Consider the following 24,449-nt stretch of genomic DNA (forward strand, 5'->3'; position numbering starts at 1 on the left):
GCTGAGTTGGTCCTCCATGTTAGGTCGCTGGCGATGTGCACGCCCAGGTACCTGATGCTCTGGACCACCTCGACAACAGAGGAGTCGGTGGAAGTGGCTGGGGAGAAGAGTGCCTGGGCTTCCCTGCTCAAACTGCTGCCCCCACGACCCGGGTACGTATAAGCGGCTCACGGCGAGACGAGAGGAAAACGGTATTGTCGTACCCACTGGTGTCAGAATATTACTGTCCATACGGAAGATTAAAATTTACAAACAAAACCAGAGCAAATCCTACATGAATAGGGAGATGCCAGTAATTCCATTTGTCTCTTACAGAACTGGAATTTTATTTTTGGTAGCATGAGCAAAACAAAAAGCAGGAGGGACCCCGTGCCATGAGTCCTTACGTATCAACCCGCAGCCCCGAAGCAGGCATCGACCACCATGTGGTCAACCTTTTATCACAGAGTAAATTTAAAGTCTCCCTAAACCTCTGCACAACTGCAGATGGATAAGAAATATACAATTAAAAATATTAACAGGAATAAAACACAGATTTCATCATTTAATTAAAATTGATTGTCAGAATACAAATTTGTGCTTCACCAAAGTAATGCAAATGGATCATATAAATATAGGCGCATGTACACCACCTTTGCATCTGTATATCACATGTATGTACATATGACAAATACAATCAAAGCATTTGAGTCCACAACGACAACCATTTTCACACCCAAGAATGTTAGATTCCAGTTGAGATATTAATGAGCCTGTCATCAATGGCATCACAATCCCACAGCGGTCAGCGTTTTATACAGCTGTCAAATAATTTAATTCATTGTGCAGCGGTAGATCACATCTTACAGTAAAATTTAATTTTATCATGTGGGTTCAACGACAAATGAGACAAGGGTTGAAAATAAAAAAATATTTGTCACTGCTCCCTTGTGGACTGTTAGAAACTCTGTCTCCCACTGCTAATCCAGATGCTATTTGACAGCAGCTATAATTCACCTTTCAAAACCCATTTGTAATAAAACACAGGCGATCAATGGGATTTTCAACGTGACGGCGCAAGACCGCCGGGAACCACACAGGTATTTGTGTGAAATCAATCTATCAATCGGTCGCAATAGCCTCGAGGCACATTAAATACACTTTATGTAAAGTGCTACTGCTGAGACTGGTAACCCAGCGACCTGTGTAAATAGCTCAACACATCTCCCCTTAATGCTCACTTTGAAATCCTACTGTTACCTTAAGATAGTCATTTATTCAGTGACAGTCCTTATGGTGTTCAATCCTGCTCAAAGTTGTGTCCCGTTGGATTAATGATGGCATCAGTGCTGCAGAGTGATCACTAGATTTTCCTGCTGGCATCTCGTACTTGAAAACCACGCTGAACAGTTTTCCTCCGAGCCGGTCAGCAAGCCACGAGTTCTTGATGACAGCCATCTTGAGGCTCTCGCAGCTGAGCGTGGCGTAGTAGTTGGTGTGAATGGCTCGGCCCATTCCCTCAATGATGACCAAGTCGGTTTGTCGTTCTCGTACCACCATCGCCAACACTTTGTCTAGACGACTGGAGCACAACGGAGAATGAAACGTTCATGTTCTTACTGCACAAAATGCCACAAATCAGGTGATCAGCTTTCTGCCTTTTAAGAATGTCCATCCCAAATCATAGGATTAACATGTAACTTGTGTTGAAGAGCAAAAGTCTAATTATCCACAATAAAAATCCCATTTCTCAGTTTAAAGACAAACATAATGAATAAATTAAATCTCCTGATTTAACATATTCTCACTTATGATTTCTGTTTGTCTGCTACAGATGTAATGCTGCTGTTGCATTCACAGACTAAATAGTACTCCATTTGAAAATGTCCAATTAAAATATAGTCACCTCAGATCCAGGCAGGGTGAACTGGAACCACTCTGGACCAAAGTCAACCTGTCATCAATCAGAGCAGCTCTACACAACAGACCACAGAAAAGAAAAGCGAAACTTAAAGGGAACCCTTTACTGTGTGCAACAATACTGGTTTTACAAATTGGTGTAAAAATACAACCATAGCCCCCTACTATGTAAATACGTTGACAAAAACATATACAAATTTCTTATAAGTTATAAAATATGTTTTGTTTACAACATAAATTGATACATGGTGGCCGCCATGTTTTGGCATGCCCAATGCATTCCGGGTTGATGACGTCAAATGGTCGCAGGCCGTATGAATGTCTGTGGTATCACACTCACACACACATTCACACTCGAGTGATTGCTGGACGACCCTCTCTCCAAACTGCGCCACAGCGCCATAACATGACGCCATAACATGACGCCATAACATGACGCCACAACATGACGCCACAACATGACGCCATAACATGACGCCATAACATGACACCATAACATGACGCCACAACATGACGCCACAACATGACGCCATAACATGACGCCACAACATGACACCATAACATGACGCCACAACATGACGCCATAACATGACACCATAACATGACGCCACAACATGACGCCATAACATGACACCATAACATGACGCCATAACATGACACCATAACATGACGCCACAACATGACGCCATAACATGACACCATAACATGACGCCATAACATGACGCCACAACATGACGCCATAACATGACACCATAACATGACGCCACAACATGACGCCATAACATGACACCATAACATGACGCCATAACATGACGCCACAACATGACGCCATAACATGACGCCACAACATGACGCCACAACATGACGCCATAACATGACGCCACAACATGACGCCACAACATGACGCCACAACATGACGCCACAACATGACGCCATAACATGACGCCATAACATGACGCCATAACATGACGCCATAACATGACGCCATAACATGACGCCATAACATGACGCCATAACATGACGCCATAACATGACGCCACAACATGACGCCACAACATGACGCCACAACATGACGCCACAACATGACGCCACAACATGACGCCACAACATGACGCCACAACATGACGCCACAACATGACACCATAACATGACGCCATAACATGACGCCACAACATGACGCCACAACATGACGCCATAACATGACACCATAACATGACATTTGATTTTACTTCCGCCCAGTGCAGTCAGTCTGATCCAGACTTCTTCACAGCAGATGCTCTCTCTCTCTCTCTCTCTCTCTCTCTGTCGACACCAAACACAACGACCAAATCTAAGTCCTCTCCACTTTCATCACTGGCCTCTTCCTCATAGTAATAATACTGCGTTGGTTTTAAGAGCGCTTTTCTGGACACTCAGACGCTTTACATTGTGCATTATTCATTCACTCCATACTTGGTGGTGGTGAAGCTACTACTGTAGCCACAGACTGACAGGAGTGAGACTGCATTCACTCGCTCACTACATTCACACAGGCAATGCGAACAGAGTGAGCCAAGGTACTGAGTGAGTTAAGGAGTGAAATCTGACAGATAACATAGAATGTTGAAGAAAGTTATTCAGAAAGGACAAAAAGACACTAATGATCACCTACCGGATCACTGGATCCATAGCAGCGATTCTTTCAGTCAGTATTTGCAGCTCACCATTTGTTACATCATTCAAAGCCGGACCAGAGTTGCTGGCCAACACAACCTAAGCATGGACGGATCAGAGATGGATTAGCAACCTGTAAATACATTTGAGACATTATGCTGTTGAACTACCTTACCTCTGTTCCTCGAGAGAGAAGCTCTCTGACAAAAGGAATCACCCCCAGAATTATGTCTACTCCACTATTATCTACGAAAAACAAGGCACACTGATGAGGAGGACCCTGCAAGAGAAAACCATGTTGGATTGTGTTCAAGCACTCATCACAAGCTGAACTGGAAAAGCACTCTGAGAGTGCAAACCTCCGCCAAACCCAGCCAAGACAAACGGACAGAAAAACGCCATCAAAGAAATAACCTCCTTGGGCGAGGTAACGGATCCTTTGACTTGCGCTGATGCGGAATTAACTCAGACATTAGACGAAGCTTGTTAGAAATGTATCAGACTTGATAATATACGCAAACCATATTTGATCCGGATGAAATTCGGCGGCAAGATAAAAAGGTCCCCACCCTACATGATTGTGTCAAATTCAATAAACATCAATCAATCAATAATCAACCGAGATACGGATGAACAAATTTAGAAATAGTCATAATCATCTGTTTCTTTTAACATTGGCAACATTTTCTGAAAATGTAATCAAGATCTGTGCGTAACTTTCTGAGTTATCTTGCTTACAGACACAAATGGTAACAAAGAAACGTAATAGCAAGTACTATATTACTACATAACTGATACAGAGGTGCAACCTGCTAAGTTTTGCATGATGGCTCATAACGGACACCTTTATGACTCGGATTTTTGTTGAGTGAATTGAATTCTTATTTTACAAGATATGATTTTTAAAAAAAGCCTCCATTATAAGTAAATGGGATAATCCAGATATTTTTTGTATCCAGACGGGTATCCGAATCACTCTCAAAATTAAATGGGATCGAATTAGACCAAGACCCATCTTCAGATTTCTTTTCATCAAGATCCATCCGGCAGTTTTCCAATAATCCTGCTAACAAACAGATGACAGACAAACGCCGTGAAAAACATAACCTCCTTGGCAGAGGAAACAAATCTGTTGACATGCTCCAATGTGGAAGTGATTCAGCTATAAGATAACACTTGTTAGAAATCTTTATCTCTAATATTAATGATGCACAGTAGGCCAAATCGCAAGTGTACCCCCATTTTCAGAAAAACCCCACATCTGCAATCTGAATCTAATCTGCATGAATTTCAATTCATTTCTATAACAGAAAGTTCTCTCAAGGCACTTTCCAGTAAAGTGACCTGCAGGGAAAGACAGAACCCAACTTGACCCAGAAGACGAAGCACTTTGGAGGCAAGGAAAAACTTCCCTCCAACAGGCTGAAACCTTGAACAGAACCTAAGACTCATGGTGGGCAGCCATCTGTCTGGACCAGATGGGTTGAGGAAGAGAGAGACAGAGGTAAAAGACAGAGACAAGAACAGATAGGAGAATCAAAAACAAAGAGAGGGAGAGAGAGTGATAGAGTGATAGAGTGATAGAGAGCATTAGCAGACAAAAACAATGCATTTACGTTTTCAACATATAGGCTGCTGAGCTAAAGAGGAGCTATACAAACTATAAATGCTAATGCTAGCGACAGGGACTCAGGACTCCATCTTCAGTCGTAAGACAGAGGGACAGAGGTCCACCCGACACGGTCGTCTCAAACTCCAGAAACATCGGTCAATAATCAACCGAGACATTGAGGGAAACATTTTTGAAGCACGATTGACTGCATTGTTAACGAAAACGTCAGACACTCTCCCGGGTCGTCCTCTAGTCCTGTCCTTTGCATCGTCCTCCCAACACCAGCCACTCTCATGTCCTCCCTCACTACGTCCATGTATCTTCTCCCGGGTCGTCCTCTAGTCCTGTCCTTTGCATCGTCCTCCCAACACCAGCCACTCTCATGTCCTCCCTCACTACGTCCATGTATCTTCTCCTGGGTCGTCCTCTAGTCCTGTCCTTTGCATCGTCCTCCCAACACCAGCCACTCTCATGTCCTCCCTCACTACGTCCATGTCTCTTCTCCCGGGTCGTCCTCTAGTCCTGTCCTTTGCATCGTCCTCCCAACACCAGCCACTCTCATGTCCTCCCTCACTATGTCCATGTATCTTCTCCCGGGTCGTCCTCTAGTCCTGTCCTTTGCATCGTCCTCCCAACACCAGCCACTCTCATGTCCTCCCTCACTACGTCCATGTATCTTCTCCCGGGTCGTCCTCTAGTCCTGTCCTTTGCATCGTCCTCCCAACACCAGCCACTCTCATGTCCTCCCTCACTATGTCCATGTCTCTTCTCCTGGGTCGTCCTCTAGTCCTGTCCTTTGCATCGTCCTCCCCAACACCAGCCACTCTCATGTCCTCCCTCACTACGTCCATGTCTCTTCTCCTGGGTTGTCCTCTAGCCCTGTCCTTTGCATCGTCCTCCCAACACCAGCCACTCTCATGTCCTCCCTCACTACGTCCATGTCTCTTCTCCTGGGTCGTCCTCTAGTCCTGTCCTTTGCATCGTCCTCCCCAACACCAGCCACTCTCATGTCCTCCCTCACTACGTCCATGTCTCTTCTCCTGGGTCGTCCTCTAGTCCTGTCCTTTGCATCGTCCTCCCCAACACCAGCCACTCTCATGTCCTCCCTCACTACGTCCATGTCTCTTCTCCTGGGTCGTCCACTAGTCCTGTCCTTTGCATCGTCCTCCCCAACACCAGCCACTCTCATGTCCTCCCTCACTACGTCCATGTCTCTTCTCCTGGGTTGTCCTCTAGTCCTGTCCTTTGCATCGTCCTCCCCAACACCAGCCACTCTCATGTCCTCCCTCACTACGTCCATGTCTCTTCTCCTGGGTCGTCCTCTAGCCCTATCCTTTGCATCGTCCTCCCCAACACCAGCCACTCTCATGTCCTCCCTCACTACGTCCATGTCTCTTCTCCTGGGTCGTCCTCTAGTCCTGTCCTTTGCATCGTCCTCCCCAACACCAGCCACTCTCATGTCCTCCCTCACTACGTCCATGTCTCTTCTCCTGGGTTGTCCTCAAGTCCTGTCCTTTGCATCGTCCTCCCCAACACCAGCCACTCTCATGTCCTCCCTCACTACGTCCATGTCTCTTCTCCTGGGTCGTCCTCTAGTCCTGTCCTTTGCATCGTCCTCCCCAACACCAGCCACTCTCATGTCCTCCCTCACTACGTCCATGTCTCTTCTCCTGGGTCGTCCTCTAGTCCTGTCCTTTGCATCGTCCTCCCCAACACCAGCCACTCTCATGTCCTCCCTCACTACGTCCATGTCTCTTCTCCTGGGTCGTCCTCTAGTCCTGTCCTTTGCATCGTCCTCCCCAACACCAGCCACTCTCATGTCCTCCCTCACTACGTCCATGTCTCTTCTCCTGGGTCGTCCTCTAGTCCTGTCCTTTGCATCGTCCTCCTCAACACCAGCCACTCTCATGTCCTCCCTCACTACGTCCATGTCTCTTCTCCTGGGTCGTCCTCTAGCCCTGTCCTTTGCATCGTCCTCCCAACACCAGCCACTCTCGTGTCCTCCCTCACTACGTCCATGTCTCTTCTCCTGGGTCGTCCTCTAGTCCTGTCCTTTGCATCGTCCTCCCCAACACCAGCCACTAATGTCCTCCCTCACTACGTCCATGTCTCTTCTCCTAGGTCGTCCTCTAGTCCTGTCCTTTGCATCGTCCTCCCCAACACCAGCCACTCTCATGTCCTCCCTCACTACGTCCATGTCTCTTCTCCTGGGTCGTCCTCTAGTCCTGTCCTTTGCATCGTCCTCCCCAACACCAGCCACTCTCATGTCCTCCCTCACTACGTCGTCCTCTAGTCCTGTCCTTTGCATCGTCCTCCCCAACACCAGCCACTCTCATGTCCTCCCTCACTACGTCCATGTCTCTTCTCCTGGGTTGTCCTCAAGTCCTGTCCTTTGCATCGTCCTCCCCAACACCAGCCACTCTCATGTCCTCCCTCACTACGTCCATGTCTCTTCTCCTGGGTCGTCCTCTAGTCCTGTCCTTTGCATCGTCCTCCCCAACACCAGCCACTCTCATGTCCTCCCTCACTACGTCCATGTCTCTTCTCCTGGGTTGTCCTCAAGTCCTGTCCTTTGCATCGTCCTCCCCAACACCAGCCACTCTCATGTCCTCCCTCACTACGTCCATGTCTCTTCTCCTGGGTCGTCCTCTAGTCCTGTCCTTTGCATCGTCCTCCCCAACACCAGCCACTCTCATGTCCTCCCTCACTACGTCCATGTCTCTTCTCCTGGGTCGTCCTCTAGTCCTGTCCTTTGCATCGTCCTCCCCAACACCAGCCACTCTCATGTCCTCCCTCACTACGTCCATGTCTCTTCTCCTGGGTCGTCCTCTAGTCCTGTCCTTTGCATCGTCCTCCTCAACACCAGCCACTCTCATGTCCTCCCTCACTACGTCCATGTCTCTTCTCCTGGGTCGTCCTCTAGCCCTGTCCTTTGCATCGTCCTCCCAACACCAGCCACTCTCGTGTCCTCCCTCACTACGTCCATGTCTCTTCTCCTGGGTCGTCCTCTAGTCCTGTCCTTTGCATCGTCCTCCCCAACACCAGCCACTAATGTCCTCCCTCACTACGTCCATGTCTCTTCTCCTAGGTCGTCCTCTAGTCCTGTCCTTTGCATCGTCCTCCCCAACACCAGCCACTCTCATGTCCTCCCTCACTACGTCCATGTCTCTTCTCCTGGGTCGTCCTCTAGTCCTGTCCTTTGCATCGTCCTCCCCAACACCAGCCACTCTCATGTCCTCCCTCACTACGTCCATGTCTCTTCTCCTGGGTCGTCCTCTAGCCTTGTCCTTTGCATCGTCCTCCCAACACCAGCCACTCATGTCCTCCCTCACTACGTCCATGTATCTTCTCCTGGGCCGTCCTCTAGTCCTGTCCTTTGCATCGTCCTCCCCAACACCAGCCACTCTCATGTCCTCCCTCACTACGTCCATGTCTCTTCTCCTGGGTCGTCCACTAGTCCTGTCCTTTGCATCGTCCTCCCCAACACCAGCCACTCTCATGTCCTCCCTCACTACGTCCATGTCTCTTCTCCTGGGTTGTCCTCTAGTCTTGTCCTTTGCATCGTCCTCCCCAACACCAGCCACTCTCATGTCCTCCCTCACTACGTCCATGTCTCTTCTCCTGGGTCGTCCTCTAGTCCTGTCCCTTGCATCGTCCTCCCCAAAACCAGCCACTCATGTCCTCCCTCACTACGTCCATGTCTCTTCTCCTGGGTCGTCCTCTAGTCCTGTCCCTTGCATCGTCCTCCCCAACACCAGCCACTCATGTCCTCCCTCACTACGTCCATGTCTCTTCTCTTGGGTCGTCCTCTAGCCCTGTCCTTTGCATCGTCCTCCCCAACACCAGCCACTCTCATGTCCTCCCTCACTACGTCCATGTCTCTTCTCCTGGGTCGTCCTCTAGCCCTGTCCTTTGCATCGTCCTCCCAACACAGCCACTCTCATGTCCCCCCTCACTACGTCCATGTCTCTTCTCCTGGGTCGTCCTCTAGTCCTGTCCTTTGCATCGTCCTCCCCAACACCAGCCACTCTCATGTCCCCCCTCACTACGTCCATGTCTCTTCTCCTGGGTCGTCCTCTAGTCCTGTCCTTTGCATCGTCCTCCCCAACACCAGCCACTCTCATGTCCTCCCTCACTACGTCCATGTCTCTTCTCCTGGGTTGTCCTCTAGCCCTGTCCTTTGCATCGTCCTCCCAACACCAGCCCCTCTCATGTCCTCCCTCACTACGTCCATGTCTCTTCTCCTGGGTTGTCCTCTAGCCCTGTCCTTTGCATCGTCCTCCCAACACCAGCCACTCTCATGTCCTCCCTCACTACGTCCATGTCTCTTCTCCTGGGTCGTCCTCTAGTCCTGTCCTTTGCATCGTCCTCCCCAACACCAGCCACTCTCATGTCCTCCCTCACTACGTCCATGTCTCTTCTCCTGGGTTGTCCTCTAGCCCTGTCCTTTGCATCGTCCTCCCAACACCAGCCACTCTCATGTCCTCCCTCACTACGTCCATGTCTCTTCTCCTGGGTTGTCCTCTAGCCCTGTCCTTTGCATCGTCCTCCCAACACCAGCCACTCTCATGTCCTCCCCTAACTACGTCCATGTCTCTTCTCCTGGGTTGTCCTCTAGCCCTGTCCTTTGCATCGTCCTCCCCAACACCAGCCACTCTCATGTCCTCCCTCACTACGTCCATGTCTCTTCTCCTGGGTCGTCCTCCAGCCCTGTCCTTTGCATCGTCCTCCCCAACACCAGCCACTCTCATGTCCTCCCTCACTACGTCCATGTATCTTCTCCTGGGTCGTCCACTAGTCCTGTCCTTTGCATCGTCCTCCCCAACACCAGCCACTCTCATGTCCTCCCTCACTACGTCCATGTCTCTTCTCCTGGGTTGTCCTCTAGCCCTGTCCTTTGCATCGTCCTCCCAACACCAGCCACTCTCATGTCCTCCCTCACTACGTCCATGTCTCTTCTCCTGGGTTGTCCTCTAGCCCTGTCCTTTGCATCGTCCTCCCAACACCAGCCACTCTCATGTCCTCCCCTAACTACGTCCATGTCTCTTCTCCTGGGTTGTCCTCTAGCCCTGTCCTTTGCATCGTCCTCCCCAACACCAGCCACTCTCATGTCCTCCCTCACTACGTCCATGTCTCTTCTCCTGGGTTGTCCTCTAGCCCTGTCCTTTGCATCGTCCTCCCCAACACCAGCCACTCTCATGTCCTCCCTCACTACGTCCATGTCTCTTCTCCTGGGTTGTCCTCTAGCCCTGTCCTTTGCATCGTCCTCCCCAACACCAGCCACTCTCATGTCCTCCCTCACTACGTCCATGTCTCTTCTCCTGGGTCGTCCTCCAGCCCTGTCCTTTGCGTCGTTCCTGGTACCATTCCCAACATTTCCCGAAAATTTCATCAAGATCCATTCATAACTAGCAAGCTCACTGGTTTTATTACAAATAACATTTTGAGTTATCTTGCATATAAACACTGGAAAAACGCTAACCTCCTTAGTGGAGGTAATAACGCAGCAACAGACATAAAAATGAAAAAGCAGTGAAAGTCTGACCTTTTGTCTCTCGAGCCACTGATCATAGCAGTCAACAAGCCACGGTCGCTCTGAGAAGAAAGAGAAGACAGAAATCATCCGTCTGAGGTTTGACAGCAATAATCTTTTCTCGAACCTTTTCAATTTCATATTTACTTCGGCTTTTGTTTGTCAGGGTAATTCCCCCGGCATCCAATGTAAAAATGATTAAACGCACACGAAATGAATCAGGCAGACAAACTTCGATACTTTACCAACCCGGATCGGGAGAGATCTAGTCCGTCCAGCTGCAACGCACAGAGACCTCCACCGATCCGCTCCCTCGGGTCACTTTGTTAACACCGTAAAGTAGGCGGTTCTCAGGTATTTGCATAGACCCCCACTCCCCCACGATAACTCAGAGACAACGGGATTCCTCTAGACCCGCATGGGTCCACCATCTTTAAAAGACTCTACTATGTGACAATGAAAATTAAATAATTATCCTAACATTGTCCTAAAGAGATTTCAAAGATGTGAAAGCTGTTGAGCAGCAATTAGAACGTCAAATGTTTCAGATGTTTAAAAGGGAATTAAAGAAATAAGAGAAATGCTTCAGATACCTTCCAATTGCTGTTTTGCTTCATCAAATCCAAATTCTGGTGCAGATTCAAGGACACTACAAGACATCAGAATGAAATAGTCAAAGTAAAATAAGTTATTGGTTCTCAGAATAACAAATTATGCTTCACTTAATTTATAAAGCACTTTAAAATAACCATAGCAGACAAAAGTGCTGTACATATGCAGATTAAAACATAATAAAGTGGAACATAAGAACAATAAATAAAAAAAGGAAACATACATATAGAACAATTAAATAATGCACCTAAGGCCACATTGTCAGGCCACCTAGAATGCCAAGGAATAAAAGTTGTTCCACAATTTTGGTGCAGCAACAGAGAAGGCTCTATCCCCTCTGAACTTCCGTTTTGAACTCTGAACCTCGAGCAGAGACTGTCAGCCGACATGAGGTCCCGAGCAGGAATGTAGGGGTGAAGGAGCTCAGGGAGGTAGGACGGGGCAAGACCATTCACTGATTTGAAGACAAACAAGAGAATCTTGAATTGAAATCTGAATTGCACAGGCAGCCAGTGAAGAACGGCCAGCAAGGGTGATACCAAAGTATAGCGCATTGCGTTAATCCAGCCTAGAAGTGATAAAGGCATGGATTACCATTTCAAAGTGCTCCTGTGCAAGAATCAGCCTTACCTTCTTCAGCTGCCTTAAATGGGGGAAACTGCACTGATTTGGCATTCCATCCTAAGTCAGTCAATCTTGAAGTCCGAGTCTGAGACAGTGGGCTTCTCAAACAGAGCCAGTGGGCCCAGATCGACAAGGGGGCCCCGCGGGACCCACTAGGACCAAACAATATCACCTCTGTTTTGCTTTCATTAATGCTTAGGAAATAAAGGGCCAACCAGGCTCTGACATCCTCAAAGCATGCTCGGAGATGCTTAATTGATGAAGTGTCCTCTTTCCACAGTGGCACATAGATTTGGGTGTCGTCTGCATAGCAGTGAATTGAAATGCCATGCTTACGAAAAATAGAGCTTGAGGAAGCAGGTACAGGGTGAAAATTAAGGGGCCTAAAATGGATCCCAGTGGAACCTCGCATGACATTGGAGCAGAAGAAGATTCCTGACCAGTAAGGCATTTCTGTCTGATGCCAACTAGGTGCTGCAGCAAGTGTTTACATAAAGACACACGCCTCCGCCATTTTTTTCCTCATGATTTTACTGTCCCGGTCAAGATTTAGTGGAGGGGGGCGAAGCCATCAATGCGCAGAACGTCAACACTGTTGTTCTCACTCAGCCACGTTTCAGTGAATGCAAGAATAGAAGCAGGTCTGTATTCATGCATGTGGCTGACGCTGGCTTTCAACTCATCGATTTAGCTGTGCAGAGAGAACACATTGGCAAGTATGATGTTGAATGTCTCCCATTTAAACACTCAATGCTTTAACACCACCCTTCTTCTTATCTTGGGCTTATTGTTAGCAGAGTTGTATTCATTGGAGGAGTTATTGCGTAGCATTTCCTCTAGAAAGCTGTCCGTATTTATGATGAGGTGTGATTGTAGTTCAAGCTGCGTAGGTGAGTTGCAGACCGCTGGTTGGAGAGTTTGTAACCGCGGACAAACTCACTGAGAAGCAGCGACGGAAGACATGCAATTGTCCAAATAACTCGTGGATATTCATTCTGGAGCAATTTTCAGAGAAGTGGTGAAGGAAGTCTGGTTGTTATGTATAGTGGTCTGAAGTCGTGGATGTAGAGGTAAACAAGGGGGTTGCTCCGCTCTGTGCGGCTTGGGAAAGTTGCCGGTCCGTATGTGAGAGTAGAGCAATTCTTTTATTTTATTTTTAAATGGGGAAAAAAAAAAGTAGATCCAAAAAAGAACAAAACACGACAGTGCCCTTTGGCAGGACAACAAGACTGCAACACAAATGAGTAGAAACCGCACATAAAAAAACAAATCCAAAAATGGTTGTTACAGAAACAATGCTGGACCACAACGAGCAGCGGCCCGGAAGCCGATGGTAGCCATGGTTGCAGGAGCATTTGAACTATGACATTTGTGTAAGATGTCCTGACAACCAGGTCATTTTATATTTCTCATGGTTAATATTTTCTACTTCTAGGAGATTCAACAATCAACAGACACATTTTTTCATGTCTGCATTTCTTTATTTTCTGAGCCAACGAATGGAGAAAAGTATCAAGTACATAAACAAGATTATGTCTTGGTAACAGAAAAATAGATCCTGCAGATACCCATCCCTGTAGCTTACACAGGAAAAGTCTGGCTACACGGACATTTACTTCTACTGGTGTTTATTTGCTTATTTAATGATTCAGCCCCCATAATAGATGAGCGACTCAGTTTTTAGAAAAGCGCTATATAAATCAAATGTATTATTATTATTATTATTATTAGATATTCTCATCAGACAGACTTTTACATAGTTGAAGTGTCTCGATTAACTTCTTGCTTTTTAAAATGTATTCTTTTTCTAGAAGCACCAAACACCATACAAGTCGTAACAAAAGAGCACGCCCCCATTTTGGACAGAATATTTCATCACAGTGCATCACAAATGTTTTTTTCTTCTTCATGACATTTTTTGACTGATGCGACTTATACTCCGGAGCGACATCATATCACTAATTTAACGTCAATGCAACTGGCTTGTTGACGCCCAAAGATGTGAACACTTATAGTACTACTACTAGTACTAATCTTTAATGGTAACCATTTGGTTATGAGGATCGCCTGAGTGTTATTTTACCTGTATCAGGTAGTGAATGAATGTTGAAAACAATTGTCTGTCATAACTAAACTAGTTTAGACTGAAGAAAACCATAGCAAAATATTTGATGTATGTATAGTAACTAATAAAACATCAATAAAACAACTATAGCACTGACCTTTGGAAAACAAGATCTCTACTCAACTAAACTACTCTGTTACAATATCACTGTAAAAATATTAAAACAATTCCCTAATACTGCATGCACAAATGAATTTGGCTTATAATACAAATTTAACATAGGCCAAACAGACTAGTGTTATGGCAACAAAAATAAATGTAGCAAAAAAAAATAGATATCCAATATTGCCCCAATTTGTGCCTTCCAAACCTTCTGGCAAATGTTATATCCTCTTATACATGATTCAACCTCGTAAGTTTCCATAAACACTGATCAAATTCACAAGATTAACTTTCCAAGTGGATTTAGTTTTCCCCGCTTTACTGCAACTTAATTACCGATGAAGACATGTGCAACTTTGCCACGGAAATAACTGAAGGGTTCTGAATTTGTGTCGTGTTACTTTTGTACCCTGGTAGAAGTGCAGCTAATCGATATTGTATATTAGGCCTTTCACGGTATCTATTTTTCTGTACGGTTCATACAGCAACCACTCAAGCCGACTGCTCTAAGGATGTAGAGGCTCCACTCACTCTGACACAGCTTTGGCGCCCCAGTCAAACACATTCCCAGCCAGGACACCTGTGACCAGGGCAAACTGTCTCTCCTCCCAGCTCAACTCATCCAGGGATTTCACCACCTTCCCATAGTACTTGAGAGCTATGTCGTTCTCCCTCTGTTTGATCTTCAAGAGAGCAAAGATATGAATAATGAGTGACAACAAACAACGTGGTAATCAGAAGCACCAGAAACAAAATGTAACAAAAATGAAATGAGAACACGACAACACGACAACAATTTGGTAAAGAATTTGGCCTTAATTTAACAAGTGTGTTGAAAACTACGATACTGCAAGCATACAAAAATGTAAGTTACCAAATGTGAAGTATAAAGAATGAACCAGTTGTCAAAAATACAAACAGAAGACAAACAGATGAGACAACAGGTTAATAGATTTTGCTCAGACCTTAGAATAGGGATCAGGAAAGTTGAACTCGTTTAAGCAGTGTTCCCTTGTGTCTAACAGACTTCTGACAGTGAGGGATCCATAAGCACTAGATGAGAAGAGAATCAGCCACATTATGCAGACAGAAAAACAGACACACAATAGGGCTGGAGAACTGAATGCACCACAGCTATTAGTGGTGTCTAAAATTATCATTATTTTGGCAAGTGGAACCATTTCTAAAAAACTGGCTTGGAGAGTTCCTTTTTGTTGTTGTTGAATTTCAATGATGATGATGATCTAACAATTATTATTCTCTTTTCAGTGCAGTTTCCTCAAATAGTAACATACAAGAGCAGCCTCAAAATGACCAAACAGTCATTCTCTCCATTAACAGAGCACTGAGCAGTACACAAGACATGAAACTAATTCAAAATCTAAAACAATTACTAGAGGTTTAGTCTTCAAAAATTAAAAAGCATAATTACAAAGGCTGATCGCGAAGCGTCTGAAGCTTGTGCCTGTATTTTTGACTGAACTTTTCTGCTCGATACACTGCCTCAGGCATGTCAGGTTGGCTTGCTACTGCTCTCTTCACCACCTGTTCAAACAAAGAAAAAAAAAACCCCAACATGAATCAGTAGATTTAATTACCTCAGAAGAAGAGATCCTGGATTCTGGGTTACTTTGAAATATGCGTTGACATTGCAGTCAATGGAGCTTAAGAAATTTGTTCCTCAATATCTCGGCTGATTATTGACCGATGTTAATGGAATTTGAAACAGTCGTGCAGGGTGGGGGCCTCTATCTCACCACCAAATTTAATCTGGATCGGATGCAGAATGACATCAAGTAAAATTATTTAATTTTAACATTTAAAACTCGATTGTAGGATTCAAAAATCAGTTAAAAATACACAAACTCCGATTCACTTGTACTTTTTATGGTTGGTGTATAAAGATGCCAAGAACAAATTCTAATGTTTTGATGATGATCCAGATCACCGTGTTAGCGGTGTAAATTCACTTAGGAGGGGAACGAGCTGCTTGGCGCAGGTCTGCGGTTTCTGAGTGCTTTTCTACGTCTACCTGAAGACGTTAGATTCTCCAATGATCTCAAAATTGAGCGACGGACAATCGCTGAACAATTACAATTGACAGTTTCTCTGATGGCTCATCTTAGAACCTCATAAAATATCTTTATCAACCATTTATACTTTATAGTACAATATTTAATAACTTTCAAGAATTACCATGACCTGCATTAATGCAAAACTTTATCTAGTCATACCGAAGTGAATAGAATGTCATGTGAAGTTTCCGAGTCTATTAAAGATTTCTGAAGTTATACAGAAAAACAGCATTGTCCATTCATGTTTGAAAACTAAAATAAAGTGGCTTCATGCAGCTCATATGCCATGATGTGAGCCTTCAGAAGACACAGAATCCCAATTACTTTTGAAATAATTGTTTTATATGAATTGAAATATAGTTATATTGCCGTTTACCTCATATGCGTCTTGGAGCTCAAACATGCAAAGATTTCTGTATACCTGATACTCACTCCGAGCATTTTCTGTTGCATGTGCTACAACTTCTGAAGTATGACAAAGGGTTGATTGTTGATGTTGGCTCATGATGCATGTATCCTGTGTTCCTGTTTCTTGCAGCCACACCAAACAGGCTGCAAGCTGGCATTTTAATTCAACGCTACAGTGATTTAAGCACAGGAAAGTTGCAAAACAATGTTTTACATTAAGATTTAAGATTAGTTTTAAGAGCTGTTTGGGGTCTTAATATGTTTGTCATTACCGGTGTTGATTGCTGTCTGCGAGCAGGACTACTCAAAATGTTCCACATGGCTTTTGATCAAAATTTCTGTTTCTGAAGAGCAAGGATACCGTTCAAGGAACGACCCATTGCACTTTGGTGATGATCGTATCATTGCAGGACAGGGAGAAAAGAACTTCATAAGTAATGCCTACATTGTTTGAATAAAAATTACACCACTATAAAATGTACCACAAGTATTTGTAAATTTATAGGAACAGCCTAAAATTCACTGCTGTCGGATAATAAATAATAGTGATGGAGACTTTAACTAAGAAAACAGAAAACAGCTAAATATTGTTCTAGAATCACTATCACAATAGAAATAACCCCACTCTGATTCTAGGGATACATTTAATTGTTAAGGAGATTTATCATGAAGGACAATCCATCATGAGACTATTCATGTTATTTTTTTGCCATAATGACAAAAATCAGGAAAATGATTTGGCTTTGTGGAGAACTGACCTCTCACAGAAAAGCTGCACACCATTTGTGAAGCACCAAAAATGTCTTGTGGAGTAAGAAACTAAGACTTTCATTTTAATTTAAAATTGTCTGAATCGTAACATTAATGTAAAATGTGTGTAAAATTTGCTACAATTTTTTTTTTTCTCAAATATGAAGACATTTAATACAAAAAAGAATTTGTATTTTAAATAGGAGGGTAAAACCTTTTTTAAGACACAGTTGAACAATACTGTATTAACTTCAAACCATGCAACATTCTAAACAGTAAATTTCCACCTAACCCCCTCTAGGGCTTCTTCAAAGCAGTAGAGCCAGTAATCACGGGCCAGAGCATCCTCAGTGAGGTCCATTGTGTCTGGGATGTAAGATGAAGGGTCCTGCAGAAGAGGAAGATTGACCAGCTGCCTCTCGAGCCGGTCCATCTCCAACATGTCAAACTAGACATAACAAAGAGAGGGAGGAAATGCATGCTCCAAATTCTAAGAAAGACTTTAACATTTTGCCATTTTCTGAGCAACACTGAGTGGTTTGTATTTCTTATGTCATCAATAAAGCAGAGACAAACATGAGGGAAGGAGGTTTTAGCAAAATGTAATCCTGAAAGCCAGTGAAAGCCAGATTCAACAAGTGAGGGCCACAATCTATAGTTTAATCTAGGCCAATAGCATTTATAAACGTACTTAGTAGTTCTGACGAGGTTCCTGAAGATGAACCATAGACCAATAATATAATTTTCAAAAGTAGTTACGTAAAGCAAGAAGCTAATGGAAAGTGTAGACTCCAGGGAGGCTAAATGCTAACAGAGATTACCGTAACGGTTCCTGAAGCTCTGCAGGCAGCCAAGCTTCATACCAAGAAATTAAAAAGCAAAGTGGCTGTAATAGAACCCCAAACGCGATCCTTCACAAGACACGTTGACCAAAGAATGACTTTTTACTGAGGAACACGAGGGTTCCCCATGAATACATTTCTGGTGATCTGAATTCCATGAGGGAGTGGACATAAAAGTGAAACTAAGCTCAAATCATGGATGTGGGTAAAATAAACACCACAGGAAGAGAAGAAGAGAGTAAACAGGACCCACGGTTAAGGCCGAGTCTCGCAGCACAACCCAGCTTCACGTCTGCTTCCACTCACCGTTCCACTGCGTGCGCGCTGCATGGGGTTCACGTCAGGAGAAACACTCATCAGGCCTGAGCTTCCTGCATAATTCTCACCCCAACTGTACTGGTTTGGATCTAGAGGAGAATATATGCTATTCATTTAGATGTATTTTAAGACATTCATACTGTATGCATAAATCTACTGGAATGGAAAGTTAAAAAAAGTATTTTAATCTCTGCTGTGACTTTGTTTTATATATAGACATTTTCACCTAATTTCGTGTTAAATTAACCCTACAGAAGTCTGACTGCAAATAGATTAGTGCAGATAGAGTTTCAGTTGTTTCACAGTTCAAGGTTCATTTATACACAAATTATTTGTGACAAAAATAATGAGAATGTGAACCGATACCTGTCATAAAATAAGATTGCACGCAGGAATTAGACATTGTTTTCAACAAGACAAACTTGTCAAATACTTTCTAGACACGTACAGTTGTTGCACCCTGCTGTTACTTTAGAGAAGATAATAGCAATGTGTAGGATTATCCTTACTGTCCTCTTCTGCTCCTTTAAGAAAGGCCCCGATTGCTCCCAGATAGCCTTCATGTCTTAGGAACAAGGCTTGAACTTCACCCTTCCACAAAACAAACAACACTGCCAAGTTCAGGAGATAAGATTCCACATTCAGGACAAAGCTGAAGGTTCAACGGTGTGAAAGAGGGACTCAAGAGTGACGAGACACTTCATGTTCACAACGTATTTTGAGGATGTGGCTTTACCTTAGTGAAAAAGTTGATGCTATAGGTGATTGTATGCATGGTGACAGGGTGTCCTCGGATGAAGAACCCTCCAAAGTAAACTCTGGACAAGTTGTGGAGTTTGGCATACAGACAGGCCAGCTGTCCAATGTCATTGCTGATCATATGGAGTAAACTTTTGGCCATGTCTTCTTTAGAAAATTCTTCAGTTCAGATAAGAGTTAAACACACGTAAGTGCAAAATATCCACGTAAAGCAAGCAGCTAATGTTGTAATATATTAACAGCACAAGGGCAGCAGCTCTACAATAAACCATTCAGAATTTAACTTCCTACCAATGTTCTGGTGTTCAGGATCAGAATTACAAACAGCAAGATCGAAGGAGCTTGGACACAAATATTTGAAATAAATGCAACAATTCTGAATTCCTCTGCTTCTGTAACCGAGTCTATCTCACAGCACATGCTACATCAAGCTTTACGCCAGATGCCATTCCCGCTGCAACCCTCTGCATTTATCCGGGCTTGGGACCAGCTAAATTAAGTCACTCAGAATCGGTTTATTGCCATTGTCAATAAGGGTTCAAAGACTAGGAATTTTTCTCTGTGCAATCACGCAAGGTAACGTTAACGTAATAATAAAATACAAGCTACAGCTCTGTGCTGTAGGGTATGTTGTAAGATACACTAGGGTTAAGAAAACATATGGATACAGAACCCTCCACAAAAACAGCAAAATCAGGAGTGGATCCACAGATGTGCAAGAGCAGCAGTTGTCATGAATCCAATATAAAATTATTCAGTGTTCATGAGTCTTATAGCAGAGGGGAAGAAGCTGTTCTTGTGGCAGAACTATTACAATGAGTTCTAAAATTGACCATGGAACGCAAGGACTGACGTAAGATGTGTTTTTGTTGTTTCTTTCACAAACATCAGCATGAAGAATTCCATTGCTTCAACAAGCAACAATATACAAACAGCAGTCACAACAGAACCAGCGCACCGATGCATCCATCACCTTTATCAGCAGTAGCAGACTTTCCAAAACTGCTCGCGATGAGGTCGCCAGTCAAACCCAAAGAGCCGTAAGAGCCGCCATAGATATCTTTGACGAGCATATCCACACTCGTGTGCTGCCCTTTGGTGGCCAATTGTAACAACTCATCAAATCTCTGCAGGAAAGAAGGTGGGTCATGATCAGAACGTTAAAGTGAACTAAATATTAAAATAAGATGACAGGGGTGTAGAAAAAAAATGATTCTGCAATTGATATCGATATCTTGCTTCCCCAGAGAGTATTGATTTTTCATCCGAGAATATGGATATATTAAAACCCATTCAAAACCCCCGTGCTGCGTGTAGCCCTGGTGCTACGGTGTTCTGATTGACAGCTCGGTGGGCGGATGGCGTGAACTGCTTGAGCCACGTTGAGTTTGCGTCCCATGCTGACAGGGACGTTGACATTACAATGGTGGTGAGTGGAGAAGGTCGGCTGGCCGTCGACATGAACACGTAGATACGAGTGAAAGTCGCACGAGCTACGCTAATCGCACTAGCTATGTTAATCGCGTTAGCTGCAATGCTAGTAGTTTGTATAAATGAGTGTGTTCCTGCTTCAGGTTTGTCCAAGCTGTAATATGTAACATTGTACATGTGTGTAAATCCTTATTGAGGAAAGGCTTATTGGAAAGTCCGAGAGCTCCATCAACACGCTAGCTAATTAAGGCTTGTGTGGATGTGTGGCCTGTTTATCGGAATCCAACACTGGAGGATGGATCTGACTCTGCCAGAGCCATATATCGTGTAATCGATGCTTTCAGTTCAATTAATTCAACCAAAATCACTTTGTCCCTTAAAATCTCTCAGAAAATGATGTAAGTGTATCAAATCATATCGCATTGCATCGCAAGATTAGCCTATCACTACAGCTCATAAGGCATTACAATGGTTGGCAGCTCAACCCATCTTATTTAGAGTACCTGTGTCTTGGTTAGCAATGCTCCAAGGCCCCAGAACGTCCCCCCACCTATTGAGCTGCCTCCTATCCGCTCAAATTTGTCCTCAGATTCAACCTGCAGAAAAGGGACAACATTAAACACTGGATTTATACAAATTTTAGTCACCTGGCCAGAATTTATTTATTCATTCATCTTCTTGGTAGCAGGTCATAAATCTGTGATGACAACAAACGTCACTTTGGTATCAGTCACTAATGATGAAGTAAGAATATATGGCTGTTACATATTTAAATCTTTGGAGTTGAAACAACTCCAAAGTTGATGAGGAAAAAGTGGACTTTATTATTAATTGATCATTTTGTCTTTAAATTGTCAAAAGATAAAATGAAATGGCCAAAATGATATCATTAAATGCCTTGTTTTGTGTGGTCAGCAGTACACAATGTTTTCTCATTGTGGACTGCTAAAACGAAAATGATCAATGCACTTGAGAAGCTGAAACGATAATGGGGACTTGTTATTATGAACAGTTTAAACAATAAACTACTGATACTACTGTTACCTTGACTATGGACACGCCAGAACCAATATTTATAAGCAGGTAAGGGAAGATGTCTGGTTGAGTCATCTGGAAGCGAAACTCTGAGTCAGCATGCTTGGCGTACACGAAAGCCTCATGGGGTATGTTCCTCAGCACAAAGTTACAGCCCTTGATGAGGCAGGTCATCTCATCCTCTCTGTCCACTCTGGCACAAAGCAAAAAAGGTCATTAGTCTCAGTCATCCACAGCCAGAGCAGGAGACGAGCGACTGTCGCTTCCATCTGGTAAAAAAAGAAGAGAAAAAAGCATCTCTCTTTGAATCTAACATATTCACTTTCTACACGGTGAAGCTTAACAGCCACTTACACACATGAATCTAAATAATAAACTATGCAAGTTCAATACTTGAGTTCCCCTTTCTGAGAGTGGTATTACAAGAGGGGCAAATTACAGGCAAACTGAAAGACGACATGGATCTCTAATGGAATATAAATGCAGAAAACAGAAAGTTCACTCTCAATGCTCCTTCATTTTAACAAGATATCTGGTTGGCTAGAAAACACAATCACACTTTACGAAACAGTAAACAGCAGATATTTTTCAGAGTGGCCTTCATATTACAGCTAAATCAAATGAAGTCTCAGAAATCAGCTATTTCTCAATCTCAACCTGATTAAGAGGAAGAGAAGAGAAAAAGACCAGTAAAGCAGTTCAATTTAGTCATTTGGTATGTTCCACAAATGTTTGTCGACCCCTGTTTTTGTATGCTGGTCTCCTCTCAGAACAAGACAATACTTACTTGAGTCCGAGTTTCCTCTGAATGAGCTCTTTAAACTTATGTGCGCCGCCTCCTGTGGCCTTAATGACTTTGGTGTCCGTGTTGACCAGATGGTCTTTGATGAAGTCCAAGCATGTTTCAATGTAGGCATTTTCAAACTTGATGAAGTGCAGGCGTGCAGTGACTTCTTCTTGCACAGAGATTTCATAGAGCTTATCACAAAGCTCCTCCTGAGACAACAGAGGACAAAGGAAACCGTTGTCGTTTGTTGCGTGCGCGAGACAGCCGTCTGTGGTGGATATTAAATACAAATGTTTAAAATAAAATGAACGGCAGCTCAACTGCCAGGTCGTTGTCGTCCACCTCAGAATACTTCCACAGCGCAGACAGACTCGCACGACTAGCTTCAAGCCGCTAACGTATTTAGCCAGCATTCAACCAATAGCGTCACAGGAAGTGATGTCATGCAGCACGTGTTGGTGTTTCTGTTGGAGTGGAGAGGTTTCACTCTGTTCCACCGTGTAACTCCAGATCTGATCAAAAGTAATGACAATAACGATCCATATGTATCCGGGTCCTGATCGGGAGCTAACGTCAGATTCTGATCGAGTCTGCAATCACGTGACCGGATCGGGACCGGATCCCACTAAGCTGCGCGTCTTCGTCTCCACGCCCGTCGATCGTGTGCCGTACACAGCACCGATCTATAGACGTGCACGATCACATGCACGGGTAGTTCGGTGAACGTGTTTAAATACTGCATTAACAAATGACTTTATTAAAGAAGTGTTGGCTCGAGTCACGTGTAAAGTGGCACGGGTCATGAAAAGGTTCCCCCCCCCCTGCTCTAGTCCGTCATGAGCAGATTCTACGTCCATGCAGTGCAGGAGTCAGAACTTCAGATGACATCAAAGCAGCAGAGGTTCGGCAGAACTACCTACCTTCGCAGTGTTGTCGAAAGATCGCACTTTGGCTACTTTATGTTGTACCGTCGAATAGTAGGCAAGTTTTGTGAGTGATCCACCTGGAAAAGAATGAATGGAGGGATAGATAAAAGAATACGTCCCTAATTTAAGGACAACAAACAGTTAACAGAACAGCTTAACGCGAAGTCTCCTGATTTATTCATTTATTCGATTATCGCGCGTTCACACGACCGGATAAAGATAATCCAGACATTCACGCTAAATAGGTTATCTATCAAATCAATAAATAAAGTGGCCAACTTTATCTCTGTCTCGTTGACTCGCAGCGCGTCATACGCCGTGTAGCACGTTAGCTTCGTTCGAGCTAAACGAAGCTAACGTTCCACCTTTAACGTTCCACCGCACCGATGTCAATGGCGAACCGCTCCGTCCAGATTGCGGAATATCTCGTCGGGCGGGAGCGTGATGCTCTTATCCATGGCGTGAGTCCGAGCTCGAACACATTCCGCCATTGTAGACGGTGATCTGACGCGCCGCGCTCCGCGCAGACGTGCGTGCGTAACTGTTCCTGTCGTCCAATCAGAACCCACATGGGTTTCATGTGACGTCACACAGTAGGGCGTTCACATGGACAAAATGTCTGTAATCCGATCAGAGTTCAGAGTAAAATTGTGATCGGATGCACCGTGTTCATGGACAATAAAATCAGATCCGATTAGGATTTGCGTCACACTTTCGATCCGAGTACATTATTTTGACTTGCGCAATGTTACCAAAAAACACCGGAAATAGCAGAAGAAGAAGCCGCAGCGACTTCCGTTGTAAACAAATCATGGCTCTTCCAGATGGAGCTCCGCTGTGTCCTCCGGAACGCGCTTTTGTTCTTGGTACAAACGCAGCAGCACGTTCTGCAGGGGACGTTCACCCCCCCCCCCAAAAAAAACAACGACTCACCGGATGAAGATAAGCAGCAGACTGG

At 44.4% G+C, this 24,449-nt stretch overlaps 1 protein-coding gene across 1 annotated transcript; it reads right to left on the reverse strand.

Moving 5' to 3' along the window:
• Window positions 1-321: 321 nt before the first annotated feature.
• On the reverse strand, window positions 322-23,982 carry pank4 (pantothenate kinase 4 (inactive)). The gene is given in 20 exon segments (XM_068742479.1): window positions 322-1,561; window positions 1,886-1,954; window positions 3,551-3,651; window positions 3,728-3,832; window positions 10,710-10,759; window positions 11,291-11,346; window positions 14,692-14,843; window positions 15,126-15,213; window positions 15,593-15,705; window positions 17,686-17,841; window positions 18,542-18,642; window positions 19,063-19,144; window positions 19,290-19,471; window positions 20,286-20,439; window positions 21,247-21,339; window positions 21,788-21,971; window positions 22,566-22,774; window positions 23,486-23,568; window positions 23,876-23,898; window positions 23,900-23,982. Coding segments are annotated over 20 exon segments (2,388 nt in total). The 3' UTR covers window positions 322-1,257.
• Window positions 23,983-24,449: the final 467 nt, after the last annotated feature.

Source organism: Brachionichthys hirsutus, chromosome 8 (genome assembly GCF_040956055.1).
Source record: "Brachionichthys hirsutus isolate HB-005 chromosome 8, CSIRO-AGI_Bhir_v1, whole genome shotgun sequence".
NCBI lineage: Eukaryota > Metazoa > Chordata > Actinopteri > Lophiiformes > Brachionichthyidae > Brachionichthys > Brachionichthys hirsutus.